The 17,201-nt window shown below is 65.5% G+C and overlaps 1 protein-coding gene across 7 annotated transcripts; it reads left to right on the plus strand.

The window, feature by feature from the left end:
• The first annotated feature begins 2,046 nt into the window (after positions 1-2,046).
• On the plus strand, positions 2,047-16,152 carry SLC4A1 (solute carrier family 4 member 1 (Diego blood group)). 7 transcript variants are annotated; one of them, XR_014685505.1, is made up of 22 exons: positions 4,705-4,782; positions 4,866-4,959; positions 5,979-6,048; positions 6,142-6,242; positions 7,118-7,191; positions 7,404-7,581; positions 7,662-7,797; positions 7,884-8,025; positions 8,450-8,522; positions 9,084-9,268; positions 10,117-10,324; positions 10,409-10,612; positions 10,786-10,934; positions 11,483-11,677; positions 12,013-12,180; positions 12,359-12,448; positions 12,624-12,790; positions 12,894-13,147; positions 13,257-13,426; positions 13,649-13,822; positions 14,221-15,219; positions 15,303-16,152. XR_014685505.1 is itself a non-coding variant. In XM_084496227.1 (21 exons), the coding sequence occupies exons 2-21, from the start codon at positions 4,881-4,883 to the stop codon at positions 14,299-14,301; spliced, it is 2,898 nt and encodes a 965-aa protein (XP_084352353.1). In that variant the 5' UTR covers positions 2,047-2,169; positions 4,866-4,880; the 3' UTR covers positions 14,302-16,152. The 7 variants fall into 7 exon arrangements, 6 of the variants coding, with proteins under 6 accessions (XP_084352353.1, XP_084352356.1, XP_084352355.1 ...); XM_084496227.1 differs by lacking the exon at positions 4,705-4,782 and adding an exon at positions 2,047-2,169 and having other exon boundaries at positions 14,221-16,152; XM_084496226.1 differs by having other exon boundaries at positions 14,221-16,152.
• Positions 16,153-17,201: the final 1,049 nt, after the last annotated feature.

Below are 17,201 nucleotides of genomic sequence, written 5' to 3' on the forward strand. Positions count from 1 at the left end.
GGGCCTCCCCGAAATCAGCCCCCGTGGGGATTGGGGGGAAGAAGGGGGGGGGGAATGGGGGGGGTGTTATATGGGGGGGGGCACCACCTCGTCTGCATCGCCCCCCCCCAGAAGCATGCCCCCCCAGGAGCATCCTCCCCAATTAAGCATCCCCCCCCAAGATCACCCCCCCATGAGCATCCCCCCCCCATCAGCATCCCCCCATGAGTACCCCCCCATAAGCACCCCCCCCCATGAGCACCCCCCTATAAGCATCCCTCCCCCATGAGCACCCCCCCATAAGCAACCCCCCCATGAGCATCACCCCCAATTAAGCACCCCCCCATGACTATCCCCCCCCATGAGCATCCCCCCCCCAATATCATCTCCCCCCTGAGCATCCCCCTCCCATAAGAATCCCCCCCCCGAGCATCCCCCCCATGAGCACCCCCACGAGCACCCCCCATAAATATCCCCCCCATAATCACCCCCCCATGAGCATCCCCCCTCATGAGCACCCCCCCAATTAAGCATCCCCCCCCCATAAGCATCCCCCCCCATTAAGCATCACCCCCCATGCCCTGCCATGAACGTGCCCCCCCCCCATGCTGCCCCCCCTTGATGGTGCTCCCCCCCCCAGCGATGCCCCCCCCCATCATTCTCACCCCCCCATGATGCTCTGCCCCCGTGGTGACCCCCCCATTATGCTCCCCCCCATAATATTCACCCCCCCACGAGCATCCCCCCCCATGAACACCCCCTCCCATGCTCCACCCCATAAGCGTCACCACCCCACAAACACCCCCCCCCCAAAAACACCCCATGAACTTCACCCCCCCCGATCATCACCCTCCCCGCATGCCCCACCCCAAATGGGCAGTGAGGGGGGGGGGACACCCCCTTGCCCCCCCCCTTGCCCCATGCCTCAGTTTCCCCAGGGGTACAACAGGGAAAGCAAGGGGGGTGCTGCACCCATTCCCCCCCCCCCCCAAAAAAAAAGCACCCAAATAAATCAGCGTCACCCCAAAGGGGGTGTCCCTGGGGATGTGCCCCCCCCAGACACCCCGGGGGGGGGCAAACACTCCTCATCCCCCACACAGCTCTCAGTGGGGTTCCTGGGACCCCAAAACCTGCGGGGGGGGGAAGTGGGGGGGGAACCCTCGGTGTCACCCTGATAAGGCGGGGGCTGTTATCAGCGCACCCAGGCTGCGCCCCTCCCGGCACCGAGCCCCAACGGGGCCAGCAGCCCCCCGGGTGCTGTCCCCGTGGCCTCGTGAGGGTCCCCGAGCTGGGATGAGTGTGTGAACACATGTGCATGCGTGTGCATGCGTGTGCACGAGTGTGTGCATGCGTGTGCTCACGTGTGTGTGCGTGTGCAAGGCGTGCCCGGCTCACCTTTCTCCCCTTCCCTGCACCATGTGCGGGAGCAGCCTGGCCTCTCAGCGTGCAGCCCCACGTGTGCGTGCACACACACGTGTGTACATGTGCACACGCGTGCAGACACACCTGCACTAACACGTGCGCGCACACGGGCACTTAGAAACCTGCACGCATTCACGCACTCGTGCACAGGTGCATGCATGCCTTTGTGTGCACACACGAGTGCAAAGGTTCGTGCGTGCACACGCAGACCTCTGCACCCGTTTGCACGCACACGAGGTGCACACAGGCGTGCACACACACACAGGGTGCACCCAGCCTCCAGGACACCCCAGGATGGGTGCATCCCCCCGCCACCCACGGGCCCCGCAGCGCCTCGTGCCTCCCTAGCTCGGGGGAACCCCATTTTTTTTTAAATAATTTAAAAAAAATAAATAATAAAAAAAGAGAAAACCCCAAGCCCAAGGAGGGGAGAGGATTCCCGGGGATTCCCCGAGGGAAACCCGGAGCCCAAAACCCCGATAGCAGCTGCGGGATTGCGGGGTGGCCGGAGCGGGGCCGGGCAGCGTGGGGCAGCACCGCGGGTTGGGGCCGGGCGCAGCCGCCGAGGCGCAAGATGTTGCACCCCGATAACCTTGTTTACGGGGCCGGGGGGGGCCGGGCGAGCCGGGGGGGGCAGCGGTGGGGGGCAGATTAGGAGGTGAGCGTGACTCAGGGCATTTGGGTGCCTGCCCCGGCGGCGCGCGGCTCTTCCACCGTAGAGCCGGGGGCTGGCGGCGACGGCAGCGGCGTCCCCGAGCCACCCCAAAGGTCGGTGTGGGGTCTCGGGGCGGGGGGCACCGCGGGGTCCCTGGATGTAAGGGGGTGGTGGGGATGGGGCGGGTGGGAGCACCCAAGGGTGCCCACGTGGGGGCATACGGCCCTGTAGGGTGCGGGGTAGGGTCAGGAGGGTTTGGCAGTGGGTTGGCGGGGTGTATGGGGTCCATAGGTCCCGTGCTGTGATGGGTGCATGGGGTTTGTGCTTCAGGACCTATGGGGGCCTCGTTGGGTGCATGGGGTGAGTGCTTTGGGAATTATGGTGTGGGCACCAAGATGGGTGCGTGGGGTGTCCTTTGGGAGGTATGGGTGCCGTGCTGGGTGCATGGGGTGCATGCACTGGGAGCTGTGGTTTGGGCACCAGTATGGGATGTCCTTCGGGAGGTACGGGCTCCATGCTGGGCACGCCAGCTCTGTGGGGTGGCAGATTTGGGCTCTACAGCGTGCAGTGGGGTGCCTGGCGGGGGCTCCGTGCTGAGCACAGGGTGTGGGGTGTAGGGGGCTGTACCCAGCACCAGTGCTCATGGTTGAGGTGTGCGCACCCCGTTGCACACCCATGCAGGAGGTATGGGTGTCCCATTGCACACCCATATAGGATGTATGGGCTCCCCATTGCACACCCATATAGGATATATGGGCACCCCATTGCACACCCATTCAGGCTATATGGGTGCCCCATTGCACACCCACGCAGGAGGTATGGGATCCCCATTGCGCACCCATATAGAGTGCATGGGTGCCCCATTGCACACCCATATAGGATATATGGGTACCCCATTGCACACCCATGCAGGCTATATGGGTGCCCCACTGCACACCCATGCAGGATATATGGGATCCCCATTGCACACCCATATAGGATGTATGGGGGCCCCGTTGCACACCCATATAGGATATATGGGATCCCCATTGCACACCCATATAGGATGTATGGGCTCCCCATTGCACACCCAAGCAGGAGACATGGGTTGCCTCCTTGCCAAGCACCCCACAGCAGGTGCAGACCCCCGGGGGGGGGTGACCAGGCTGCCTGGCACCCCCCAGCCCCTCACCCCGGTCTCGGGGCGCTGCCTGGCCCCCGGGGGCCATGCGCAGGAGCAGGGGGGCAGCGGGGGGAGCGGGGTGGGGGCCGGAGCCGCATTATCAGTGGGGCGCAGCGGGGCTGACGCAAGAGGCGTCGGGGCCGCAGTGGGGCTGGGGGGGGCAGCGGGGCCGGGGCCCAGGGCCCAGGGCTGGCCTGGGGGGCCAGGGCTGCTGCCAAAGCGGGGCCAGGCGGGGCAGGAAGGAGGAGGCCGGGTCCGGAGCCAGCCATGGTTCCCGTGACCCCGTCACCGCTCCCGTGTCCCCACGGGTGGCTCCCACAGCCCCACGGTGGCTCCTCCGTGTGTGTCCCGTCCCGTCCCCCCCCGATCCCCCCCCGGGGCTCCTGAGTCCCCATCGGGATCCCCGTAACCCTGCCGGTGTCCCCGTGTCCCCATTGGGGTCCCCGCTGCTGCCAGCCTGGGAGCGAGGTCCTGCGTCACCCTGGTGAGAGCTGGGGGGCCCGCTGTCCCCACCCCAACCCCCCCACCTTGACCTTGACCCCCCCCAACCTCCCGCCCCCCCCACGAGGGGTCCCTGGTCTGGGGCAGCAGGGGGCGTGAGGGGTCCCCCTGCGTGGGTACCCCACGGGTGGGGGTGCTGGGTCCGGGACAGGACCCCCCCAGCTCCCCACGCGGCTCCTGGGGTGGGGGGTGGGGGGGAAGAAGTGGGGGGAGCTCCCGGGGGTGCCCCGGGGCTGGGGGTGCCCCACGCGCGTGGGGAAGGGCGCCCCCTGGTGGATGTACCCTGGGGTGGCGGGGGGGGGCCGGGACCCCCCCCGTGGGCGTGGGTCGGGGTGGGACCTGAGCTGCACCCCCCCCGTGGGCGTGGGGCCCTGCAGGACCCCCACCTGGGTGTGGGCACCCACGCGGGACCGGAGCCACATGCAGGGGTGCATAAAGGACCCGACCCCTGCGTGGGGATCCACGTGTGCCCGTGGGTCCTTGTGGGGCCCGCCCCACGCATGAAGATTTGGGGGGCCCAGCCCACACGCACGGCTCCCCTTGGGGGCCTCGCCCACGGGTGGGGGTTCTTATGGGCCCCCCACTCACGTCCACGGCTCTATTTGGGGTCCCCACTAAATGCAGGCATCCACATGGGACCTGCCCCACGTGTGAAGGGCTGTGGGTCCCAACCCACGCGCACGGCCCCATGGGGACCCTGACCCCTGCTCACAGCCCCACAGGGCCCCTAATCCCTGCTCACAGCCCCCCGGGGAGCCTGACCCCACTCACGGGACGTCCCTCGTGCGTGGGCACGGGTGGGATCGGGGCGCGATGCCACGTCCCGGCGGGCAGCAGCCGGAGCTCTGCCATCGGTTCCCACCAGCAGGGCAGGACCCGGCTCCCGTGGGACCCCCCCGGCCCCCAGCACCTCCCGAAGCGGACACGGGGGGGGCCCGATCTCCGCTCCCTAACGCTCTGTCTCCTCTCCCCGCACCGCCCGCAGGGCGCCGGCCCCGGGCGTTAATGCGCCGCCGGGCCGACCGCTGGGACGCAGCGCAGAGCCATGGAGGGGCCCGGCCAGGTAGGGAGACCCCGGCCCCGCCGCTGCGCCCCGGCCCCCTCCCCAGCCCCACTGAGCCCCCCCCACCGCTCTCTGCCCCGCAGGACGCCGAGGAGGTGATGCGGAGAAACCTGGACCCCGAGGGCTACGAGGACCCGGGGATCAAGGGCTCGAGGATGTCGCTGGAGGAGACGAGCAGTGAGTGGCACCCACGGGTGGAGGGGGGAGCTGGGGGTGCGTGGGGTGGCGGGGGGGCTATGTGGGGGCCAGCGGGGCGGGGGCGATGGGACTGGCACTGGCATTGCATGGCTGGTGGCACCGCATGGGCACCGGTGTTGGATGGGCACCAGCGTTGCAGAGGTGTCAGCATTGCATGGAAGGGCGTTGCACGAGCGGTGCTGCTGCACGGGCACCTGGGCTGCGCAGGGACCGGCACCCTGTGGGCGCTGGCACGGTGTGGGCACTGCAGGTTCAAGGGCGCATGTTGCACAGGGTTCTGCGGGTGCCAGCGTTGCACGGGCACTGGTGTTGCATGAGCACCATCACGGCATGGTTGCTAGCGTTGTGAGGGCGCGTTGCACGGGCACTCGAGTTGCACGGGTGCATGGCAAGGGTGCCAGCGTTGCATGGCTGTGGTGTTGCACGGGTGCCAGCACTGCATAGGCATGTTGCATGGGCACCAGTGTTGCAAGGGTGCAGGCGTTGCATGGGTGCCAGCGTTGCATGGGCACTGGAGTTGCATGGGGGGCAGTGTTGCACGGGTGCGTTGCACGGGCACCAGCGCTGCATGCGTGCCGACGTTGCACGAGTGCTGGCATTGCATGGGTGCTGGCGTTGCACAGGCGTGTTGCACGGGCACCAGCACTGCATGGGTGCCAGCGTGGCTTGCTGAAACCCTGGAGGTTGCCAGCGGGTGCAGGAGACATGGCCAAGCCTGGGGACACCGAGGTCCTTGGGTGGGCGGCAAGGGGCATTCAGAGGGGTCTCGTTGCCCCTCTTCCTTGCCCGCAGCCGGGTTTTTGTGCTCGATGCAGCGGGGTGGCTCCTCTCCGGTCCCCACCGGCTGCCGCTGTGCATCCCGAAGGTCTCGGTGTCCCCAGCCCCTCAGGGTCCCCTCCATGGGGTGACGCCGGGTGGTGACGTTGGCCACGGGGTGGGGTGGTGGCTGTCCCCGTCCCGCGCCCACCCGAGGTAACGCTGCCGCCCGTTCTGCGCAGGGGCCGGCGGCGGCACCGGGCCCCCTTTGGCCACGCGGAGGGCGAGAGGCGAGGAGCTGGCGCCCCTGCGGTGAGTCCCACTCGCGGCTCGGCCCCGGGAGGCCACCGGCACCCACGGGCGCGCGGGGCTCACCCGCCCGTCCCCGCCGTGTGTGTTTTGCAGCCGGTATTTGCCCAGCCACCGGGGATCCTATGACCTGGACGGGAGGAGGCGCGCGGCCGGGGCCCCCCCGGGACGGGTCAGCCGCCGTGGTGGAGGGCAGAGTGAGTGACCCGGCCCCGGCGTGTGTGTCCTTCCCCCCCCCGGCCCCTCTGCCGCCCTCGGCCCCGCGAGGCGGCCGTCACCCGGGCGTCGGGGCGTGCCACGGGGTGACCGCGGCCGCTTGCCCGTAATCGCCCGCTGATTGAGGATAAATAAAGGCTTTGTTTGGGGTGAGGACAAGAACCACTCGGGGCTGAACGCTGGCTGGCGCTGGGCGGCTCGGCGGTGGCAGCGGGCCGGGACGAGGACGAGCTCGGCGCGTGCCCACGTGCCCTCAGGGACACCAGTGGGGACATGCGCCTGTCCCCGCTGGCGTGCGGGTGGCACCCCGGCAGAGCGGGATGCGGGCATTGCGGTGTCACCGGGGCCTGGTGGGGGATACAGGGGACCGTGGTGGTCCCCAGAGTGGGCACAGTGGGGACAGGGACGTTCTGCCCCCCCGGGGGCTGTCCCGGTGTTTACTGTCAGCAAAGGCAAAGTGCTGCGGGGTTTACGGTGCACACAGGGCGTGGGGCCGGCCCGCCGCCCCCACCCAGGCTTTATAGGGCAGGAATGCAGGGGGAGCGCAGAGGGGGTGCAGGTAGGCGGGGGACAGGGACAGGGGACGCTGCGCTCTTGGGGTTGTGCTGGCTGGGGACAAACTGTCCCCATCACCATCCCTGTTCCCGTCCTGGTGCACCCCGGGGTGCGGGACAGCACCGGGCGCTGTCCCCAGGGACAGCGGGGCACCAGCAGGGCAGAGGTGACAGGGGGACACATCCAGCACACCCCAGCTGCGTGTTGGGGATGGGGGCGATGGGGGGGATGCCTCCGACAGACCCCGGGGGGCTGGAGGGGGGGTCAGGACCAGCTAACGCGGCGCTGGCTCCGCTCACAGCTCCGTCGGTGACCGATGTGGACCTGGAGGCGGCGGGGAGCAGGCGGCTCGTGTCCCGGTGGGACACCCATGAGGTGGGTGCTGTGCCCCCGGGACCCCCCCACTTCATTCCCACCCCCGGGGAGGGCAGATTGCTGCAAGGGTGGTGTCAAACCCTGGTGACACTGGGACCCGGGGGTCCCATCCGCGGCGGGTGGCACTGCTGCAGCTTTGTGACCCCCGGGGGTCCCCAGTGAGGGGTTTGGGGGGGGGGAGGTCTCTGACACCCCCGTGGCTGCGGCCGCAGGTCTACACGGAGCTGCACGAGCTGGTCATGGACAGCAAGAAGGAGCTGTGCTGGATGGAGGCCGGCCACTGGCTGCAGCTGGAGGAGAACTTCACGGCCGGCGGGGACTGGGGCCAGCCCCACGTCTCCTTCCTGACCTACCGCAGCCTCCTGGACCTGCACCGCGCCCTCGCCAAAGGTGGGGACACCAACGGGGCTGGGGGGGGGGCAGGTGGGGACCCCCAGGGCAGTCGGGCGGTGACGGTGGTGTCCCCGCAGGCGCCGTGCTCCTCGACGTGGCGGCCACCTCGCTGGCGGCCGTGGCGCACGTGCTCATCGATCAGATGATCTACGAGGGGCAGATCAAGCCGCAGGACAGGGAGGACCTCCTGAGGACGCTGCTGCTGCAGCACAAGTACGGCCGGGGACCCTAAGGGCTGTGGGAGGGGGGTTTTGGGGGGGGCGTTGTCCCACCTCACGCTGTCCCCCGGCTGCTCGCAGGCACCCCAGTGAGGCTGAGTCGGTGTGGACGCTGCCGCCGGCGCAGCTGCAGCGCTCGGGCACGGTGCCGGTGGAGACGGAGCAGCCGCTGCTGCGGGAGCACCAGGCCATGGAGATGCGGGCGCTGGACGGGGCCGAGCAGGTGAGTGTGTGTGGGGGTCCTGGGGGGGGTCCTGGGGTGCTGGGGGGGGGGTCAGGCTGCAGGGAGGGCACCCACAGGCACCCGTGGGCACCACATGCCCGTGCTCTGCGTGCGGGTGGCTCGCGCCCTGGTGTGCGCACTCTTGCACGCACGTGTGCACACTGGAAGAGGCAGCTGCACGCGCACACACACACACACACACACCTGCACTTCTGGGGTCACACTGCTGGGGAGGAGGTGCTGTGGGAAGGGGCAGAGGTGACAGCGAGGGAGCCGGGCGTGCAGGGATGGAGCAGGACCCGCAGGGGACACGCAGGGGACACGCAGGGGACACGCAGGGGACACGCAGGGGACACGCAGGGGATGGCTTGGGGCACAAGGGACAGCCACCAGCTGACTCCTGCCATTCTCCTGCCCAAAACAGAGCGGGACCAAGACCGGGCCCCAGCTCTCCGAGAAGCTCCCCGACGATGCCGAGGCCACGCTGGTCCTCGTGGGTGAGTGCCCGGGGTGCTGCGGGTGCAGGATCAGCCCCGCGGCCGGGGTGTGTGTGGGGGCTTTGCCACCAGCCCCTTGCTGCCTCGCTGCTTGCTCACTTGCTGCTTTTCTTGTACTTTTTTCTACTCCCCCCCTCCTCATCCTCAGCCCTTGCCACCTCCTGCTCAGCGCTGTTCACCGTCCCGTGTCCCTCTGTCACCCTGTCCCCCATTCCCCTGCCTCCCTGTCCCCATATCCTCATGTCCTCATGTTCCCAGTTCCCCACTCACGTCCCTATGTCCCCCCATGTTCCTATGCCCCAATGTCCCTGTGCCCATGTCCCTGTGTCCCCATGTCTCTGTGCCCCCTGTCCTAACCCTTTTGTCCCCCCACATCCCCGTGTCTCCGTGTCCCTGCGCCTCCATGTAACTGTGTCCCTGCACCCCCACGTCCCCATTTCCCAACGTCCCCATACCCCAACATCCCCACGTCCCCACGTCCCCAAGCTCCTTTCCCCGTCTCCCTGTGCCCCACGTCCCCGTTCCACGACCCTCCCTGACCCCATCCCGTCCCCCCCCCAGGCTGCGCAGCCTTCCTGGAGCAGCCGACGCTGGCCTTCGTGCGCCTGCGGGACGCGGTGACGATGGACGCCGTCCTCAACGTGCCCCTGCCCGTGCGCTTCCTCTTCGTGGTGCTGGGCCCCGACAGCCCCCACGTCAGCTACCACGAGATCGGCCGCACCATCGCCACCATGATGGCCGAGAGGGTACGGCCCCCGCCACCCCGAGCTCCCCAGGGTCCCCAAGCAGGGCTTGTCACCCCCCGCCACGTCCCTCTCTGTCCCCATGTCCCCGCACAGCCCTGTCCCTATATGCCCCATGTGCCCATGCACCTCTGCCCCATGTCGCCGTGCCCCAGTGGTCCCATGCCCCCATTATCTGCCCGTTCCCATGTGTGCAAGGACCTGTGACCCCATGTCCCCCATGTCCCCATATTGCCATGTCCCCATGCCCTCGTGTCCCCATTCCCGTCTGTCCCAGCGAGCACATCCCCTGTCCCTGTGTGCTCCCACAGCCCTGTGTCCCCACGTCCCCCCAACATCCCCATGTCCCCCCACACCCCCACGTCCCTCCACATCCCCATCACCCCATGCCTTCATCCCCCCCATGTCCCCAGGCTCCTGTGTCCCCACATCCCCAGGTCCCCACGGCCCCAGTGCCCTCAAGTCCCCATCCTCCAGTGTCCCATGTCCCCATCCCACTGTGTCCCCGTGTCCCCAGGTCCCTTTGTCACCAATTTCTCAAGTCCTCAAGGCCCCAGTGTCCCAGGTCCTCGTGGCCCCAGTGTCCCCTGTCCCCATCCTGCTTTGTCCCCATGTCCCCAGGCTCCTGTGTCCCCACATTCTCAGGTCCCTGTGCCCAGTGCCCTCAAGCCCCCATGTCCCCAGTGTCCCCTGTCCCCATCCCACCCTGTCCCCGTGCCCCCGTGGCCCTGTGCCCCGTGTCCCCAGCCCCCCGTGCGCCCCCATCCCCGCGCCCCCCTGCGTCCCCACGGTGCCCTGTCCCCACGGGGGCTGCGGGGGCGGCCGACCCCCATCCCCGGCCGTCCCCGCAGGTTTTCCGCCGCGACGCCTACCTGGCCGAGAGCCGCCAGGACCTGCTGCGGGGGGTGGAGGATTTCCTGGAGGCCAGCATCGTGCTGCCCCCCACCGAGACCCCCAGCGAGCAGCACCTGCGCAGCCTGGTGCCGCTGCAGCGCCAGCTGCTCCGCCGCCGCTACCAGCAACCCGGGAAGACCCCCGAGGACTTCCTAAAGGAGACGTGTACGTCCTGGGGACACCCCAGAACCCCCCCCACACACTGGGTCCCCTGGGTCCCGTCCCCACGGCTGGCTTGTGTGTCCCCAGGGACCAAGAGCGAGGAGCCGGAGGACGACGACCCCCTGCGCAGGACGGGGCGCCCCTTCGGGGGGCTGGTGCGGGACATCCGCCGCCGCTACCCCAAATATCTCAGCGACATCAAGGACGCCCTCAGCCCCCAGTGCTTGGCCGCCGTCATCTTCATCTACTTCGCGGCGCTGTCCCCTGCTGTCACCTTCGGAGGCTTGCTGGGTAAGGGGGGGGGACGCGCGTGGGGACAGGGACAGCCCCCGGTCGGGTGCATGAGGTGCCACCACCTGCAGCGCCATCCCCAAGGGGCTCTGCACGGGGCATCAAGGGGTGTGGGATGGGGGCACACGGCGCTGTGTCCCCCCCCGGGAACCAACCGGCTCTGCCCCCCCCAGGTGAGAAGACCAAGGGCATGATGGGGGTGTCGGAGCTGCTCATCTCCACCTGCGTGCAGTGCGTCCTCTTCAGCCTCCTCAGCGCCCAGCCCCTGCTCGTCGTTGGCTTTTCGGGGCCCCTCCTGGTCTTCGAGGAAGCCTTCTTCTCGGTGGGTGCTGCCCCCCGCCCGCGGGCACCCCCTGCCCCCTGTCACACTCGCGGTGTCCCCGTGCGCCCTGGGGGGTGGCACCTGGGGGATGGCACAAGGTGACACCACATAAGGGATGGCGTTTTTGGGATGGCACAGGGGTGATGGCACATCAGGCGTGGTGCTTTTTGGGGTGGCACAGGGGTGATGCCACACAGATGGTGCCTCGTGGGTGAGGTGACACGGGGGATGCTCCGTGAGGGGGGTGCCACGTGGGTGATGGCACGGGGGTGACGGCACGTGGGGGGTGGCACTTTTGGGATGCCACCTGGGCCATCCCACACGAATGGTGCCACATAGGGGAAGCTACATGGGTGACACCACACGGGTGACACCAAGCAGGTGACACCACACAGGTGACACCGTGCCGGTGATGCCATTTGGGTGCAGCCAAGCGGGTGACCCCCCTGGGTACCGCCACCCCAGGGGATGCAGGACCACCACAGAGCCCCGTGGTGCTGGGGAGGGGGGACACAGGGGGCTGACGGGGCCGTGTCCCCCGTGCCCAGTTCTGCGAGGGCCAGGGCTTGGAGTACATCGTGGGACGGGTGTGGATCGGCTTCTGGCTCATCCTGCTGGTGCTGGTGGTGGTGGCCTGCGAGGGCAGCTTCCTGGTGCGCTACCTGTCCCGCTACACCCAGGAGATCTTCTCCTTCCTCATCTCCCTCATCTTCATCTACGAGACCTTCGTCAAGCTCATCACGGTGAGGGGCGTGGGGGCCGTGAGCGGGGAGGGGGCTATGGGGTGAGGGTCTCCATCTGGGTCCCGTGTGCCCAAGGACTGCAGCAGGGATGGAGCCGGCCCCACAGCGTTTTCTCCCCTCACCCAGCACCTTCCCACCCCATCCTTCTCCCCACGGTTTGGGTTTGGGGCAGGCGCCCCTCACCCAGGAGCTGCTGGGGACCCCCTATTTTTGCCCCCATGCCCCAGCTCGGACCCTCCCCTTGCAGCGGGACGGGGGCACCCTGGGTGCCCGCAGGGACACCTCGGGTGCTGCCCCATCCCCTGTCCATCCCTGACCCTTCTCCCCCCGCCCAGATCTTCAGGGCGCACCCCCTGCAGCGGGTGTACAACGTGCAGGCCACCGTCTCCCCCGACGTGGCCGAGCCCAACACGGCTCTGCTGTCCCTCGTCCTGATGGCCGGCACCTTCTTCCTCGCCCTCTTCCTCCGCAAGTTCAAGAACAGCGCCTTCCTGCCCGGCAAGGTGGGCACGGGGGGGCTGCAGGGCTGGGGGGGACACCGTGGGCACGGCATCACCACCCCCCCAAACACACACAGGGGGGACCCTCGGGTGGGGATGGGGGGCGTATGGGTGGGCTTAACGTGGGTGGGGGGACACATGGGGGGTGGGTGGGCTCACCGTGGGCACGGTGTCCCCGCAGGTCCGGCGCCTGATCGGGGACTTCGGGGTGCCCATCTCCATCTTCATCATGGCGCTGGCTGACTTCTTCATCAAGGACACCTACACGCAGGTCCGGGGGGGGGACGGGATCCTGGCTGTCCCCAACAAGGGGACACGGAGCTGGGTGGGCCGGGGGGAATGGGGGGGACCCCGGGGTGCAAGCAGGGGGGTGCCGAGGACTCCTGGGTGCCCGTGGGGTGCCTCGAGCCCCCCGCTGCTCACCCCCTGTCTGTGGTCCCATGCAGAAACTGAAGGTCCCCAAGGGGCTGGAGGTGACCAACTCGACGGCCCGGGGCTGGTTTATCAACCCCATGGGGAAGGACAACTCGTTCCCCATCTGGATGATGTTCGCCTCCGTGGTGCCCGCCCTGCTGGTCTTCATCCTCATCTTCCTCGAGACGCAGATCACCACGTGAGGGCAAGGGGGAAGGGGGCTCGATGGCGGGGCGGGGACGGAGGGGACCCGCCCGGGGGGGGGACCTCCCCGACCCAACGCGTCCCCTCCGTCCTCGCAGCCTGATCGTCAGCAAACCCGAGAGGAAGCTGGTGAAGGGCTCGGGCTTCCACCTGGACCTGCTGCTGATCGTGGCCATGGGCGGCGTGGCGGCGCTCTTCGGCATGCCGTGGCTCAGCGCCACCACCGTGCGCACCATCACGCACGCCAATGCGCTCACCGTCATGAGCAAATCCTCCTCGGGGGGCGACAAGCCCCAGATCCTGGAGGTCAAGGAGCAGCGCATCAGCGGCCTGCTGGTGGCCGTGCTGATCGGTGAGCGCGGGAGGGGGCACGGGGAGAGGAGACCCCCCCCCCCTCCATCCCCCCGTCCTGTGCCGCTGCGGTGGTCCCTGACCGCGCCGTGTCCCCCCCCCCCCCCCAGGGGTCTCCATCCTGATGGAGCCCATCCTGAAGTACATCCCGCTGGCCGTCCTCTTCGGCATCTTCCTCTACATGGGGGTCACCTCGCTCTTCGGCATCCAGCTCTTTGACCGCATCCTGCTCCTGCTGATGCCCCCCAAGTACCACCCCAAGGAGGCCTACGTCACCCGGGTGAGCGAGCCCTGGGTCACCTGGGGGGGTTTGGGGGCACCCCGAGCTGGTCCTGCTGTTGGTTGGGGCTCCCCAAAAAGCCTCCTCTGTCTATTCATGCCGGATCATCATTCCTGCCCTCCCTCTCCCTCTGCCCACCCCCCCGGGCTGGGTGCTGGGTGCTGTCCCTACCACCCTGACCCCGTTTTGTCCCCGCCGTCCTGACCCCTTTCATCCCCGCAGGTGAAGACGTGGCGGATGCACCTCTTCACCCTCACCCAGATCCTCGTGCTGGCACTGCTGTGGGGGGTGAAGGCCAGCCCGGCCTCGCTGGCGCTGCCCTTCGTCCTCATCCTCACCGTGCCGCTGCGCCGCTTCCTGCTGCCCAGGATCTTCCGCGAGATCGAGCTCAAATGTGTACGTAGCCCCGGCACGGGATGGGTCCCCATCCTCAACCCCATCCCCGTCCCCGTCCCTGTCCCCGTGCCGTCCCTATCTCCATCCCCATCCCTGTCCCATCCCCATCCCTCTCTGCACCCCTGTCACTGTCCCTGTCCCCATCCCTGGCCTCATCCTTGTCCCTGTCCCCATCCCAAATCCCACCCTACTCCTCATCCCCGTCCCCATCCTCATCCCTGTCCCTGTCACCATCCCAATCCCCATTCCATCCACCTACCTGTCCCCATCATCATCCTCATTGTCATCCCCATCCCATCCCATCCCATCCCATCCCATCCCATCCCATCCCATCCCATCCCATATCCCCATCCCACCCCCCCACCCCGTCCCCCCCTGACGCCCCCTCCCTCCCCCAGCTGGACGCGGACGATGCGGTGGTGACCTTCGAGGAGGCGGAGGGCCAGGACGTGTACAACGAGGTGCAGATGCCCAGCTAAGGGCTCGTTCTGCCCCCCCCCAGCCTGTAGATCCGCCGCCCCCCCCCGGGGACACCGCTTTTGCCCCATGGAGCCGTTTTGGAGCCGTTTTTGAGCCGTTTTCTCCCTTTCTCTGCCCATTTCTGCAGCGGGAGCACCCCGCTCCCACCGGCACCCCCGGGGGCAGGGATGTAAATAGCCCAGCAAAGGGGGGAGATGTTTGCGATGGAGGCAATCATGGAAAAAAAAAAAAAAAAACAGAAAAAAAAATAGTAATAATAATGCTGATGCTTCTGCAGGTAGGGCTTGCTCAGAACACAAGGAAAATCTTAAAAAAAAAAAAAAAAAAAAAAAAGATGCAAAAAGCACTTAAAACTAGGACCAAAAAAAAAAAAAGCAGCTGCGAGGAGTGATCTGTATATTTGATGCTAGTGCCTGGGGGAGTTTGTAATTTATTTGGGAGGGCTGGGTGTGCTCCGTGTGCGTGTGGACAGGAGGGACGAGGCGTCGCAAGCGGCCGAGGAGCTGATTTAGTGCCCTGCTCGGGGCCGAACCGGCCGGTGGGGGGGGCAGGGTTGGTGCTGGTGGCGCTCAGGGTCGCTGGGCGCCCCCCCAGCCCTGCCCCGTCCTGCCAGGATCATTCCCACAGCAGCCTGGCCCCGGCTCCTGCTGCGGCTGAGTGTGAGCGTGAGTGTGAGCATGAGTGTGAGTGTGAGTGTGAGCGTGACCATGAGCGAGTATGAGCATGAGTGAGGGTGTGAGTGTGAGTGTGAGCACAAACATGAGCATGTAAGCACCTGTGAGCATGAATTTGGTCACGAGTGAGGGTGAGTGTGAGCATGAGTGTAATAACGTGTGAGCATGAATTTGGGTGTGAGTGTGAGCATGAGTGTGAACGAGTGAGAGTGTGAGCATGTGAGTGTGAGCATGAACATGAGTGTAAGCATGAGTGTGAGTGCATGAGCGTGATTGAGTGTGAACAAGAGCACGAGTGCGAGCATGAGCGTGAGTGTGAGCATGAGCAGAGCATGAGCACAAGCATGAGCATGAGTGTGAGCACAAGTGTGTAAGCGTGCGTGAGTGTGCCCGGTGGGGCCGGGCGCTGCCGTTGCCCCCTTGCCCCTGGGGGCTGCTCAGGGCCGGGCTGGGCTCGTGCCCACCCCCAGGGCTCGTGCCCGCAGCCCCCCCCTCAATTGTGCCCCCTCCCCGTGCCCAGCTCTAATAAAGACTTGTGGACCCGAGGCTGGCCCCTTCCTTCCGCCCGCGAGCTGAAAAATAAAAAATGTAATAATTGAAGGGGAGTGGGGCTGGGGGGGGGGGACAGATCCTGGGGCTGGGGGCTGCGGGGGGCCCCGGGGCCTGGGATGGGTCAAAGAGGAGGCGGCGGCACAGCAGCTTGTTGAGCCTTTATTTGTAAAGGTCAAGTGATAAATAATGTAAGATAATATAAAATAGAATAAATAATATGAAATAGAATAATATAAAGTAGAATAATATAAAATAGAATAAATAATATAAAATATATAGAATAGAATAGAATAGAATAGAATAGAATAGAATAGAATAGAATAGAATAGAATAGAATAGAATAGAAATAAAAAATAGAATGAAATAAAATCATAAAATGAAATGAAATGAAATAGAAATAACAGAAGTAGAAATAGGAATGGGAATACGAATGGCCCCGTGATGCTGCAGGAGCGGGGCAGGGCAGGGGGTCCCGGGGGGCTGCTGGGTGTGGGGTCAGGGCCGGGTGTTGGGGACCTGCTGGGGGAAGAGGCCTGGTCGGGGGGGTGGGGGGGCTCTGTGCTGCCCCCAGCAAGCTCCCAGTGACCATACTGGTAAAAAAAATAAAGTATTAAAGAGTAAAAATGTCAACATGAGTGTGTATGGCCTGCCTGTCTGCAGGTATTTTGGTCCCTTCCCTTCCCTTCCCTTCCCTTCCCTTCCCTTCCCTTCCCTTCCCTTCCCTTCCCTTCCCTTCCCTTCCCTTCCCTTCCCTTCCCTTCCCTTCCCTTCCCTTCCCTTCCCTTCCCTTCCCTTCCCTTCCCTTCCCTTCCCTTCCCTTCCCTTCCCTTCCCTTCCCTTCCCTTCCCTTCCCTTCCCTTCCCTTCCCTTCCCTTCCCACACACCTGTAATACACATGCAGGACATACATGCAACACACGACACATGCACACCTGTAATGCACACGTATGACACACACATGTAACACACACACGTGTGACACAAGCACACCCCAACACACACATGTGGCACACAGCCGTAGCACACACATGGGACACCCCCACAGCACACACACAGAACATGTATGACACACACACACGACACACACATGTAGCACCCCTGTAACACATACCCGACAGACACATGTAACACACACATGACACACACCCATTACACCCCATAACACCCCATAACACACATATATGACACACACGTATGACACACACATGTAACAGCCCTATAACACCCCATAACACACCCCCATATGATACACACATGTAACACTCCTGTAACACACACGTATGACACACGTGTAACACCCCCGCATGACATCCCATGTAACACCCCCATAACATACCCCTGTATGACACCCCCATGTAACACCCCCATGACCTCCTGTAACACACACATGTATGACGCAGACATACACACACATATGACACCCCCATGTGACACTCCCATAACACACACGTGTGACACACCCCCGTAACACACCCCCTGACACACATGTAACATACACGTATGACAACCCCATGTAACACCCCCTTACACACACATACAACACACACATGTAACACACCCATGACACCCCCATGTGACACCCCCATAACACACACATGTATGACACACACATGCAACACACACACATGACACACACAAACACCCCCATGTAACACACATGTATGACACCCCCA

This window comes from Aythya ferina, assembly GCF_964211825.1.
Source record: "Aythya ferina genome assembly, chromosome: 23".
Lineage (NCBI taxonomy): Eukaryota > Metazoa > Chordata > Aves > Anseriformes > Anatidae > Aythya > Aythya ferina.

What these genes read in the sequence shown, in the direction of transcription:
- SLC4A1 (XM_084496226.1), top strand. An exon ending in CCGCCGTGGTGGAGGGCAGA is followed by an intron (nt 6,243 to 7,117) that starts GTGAGTGACCCG and finishes CTCCGCTCACAG; the next exon opens with CTCCGTCGGTGACCGATGTG. An exon ending in GGCCACGCTGGTCCTCGTGG is followed by an intron (nt 8,523 to 9,083) that starts GTGAGTGCCCGG and finishes TCCCCCCCCCAG; the next exon opens with GCTGCGCAGCCTTCCTGGAG.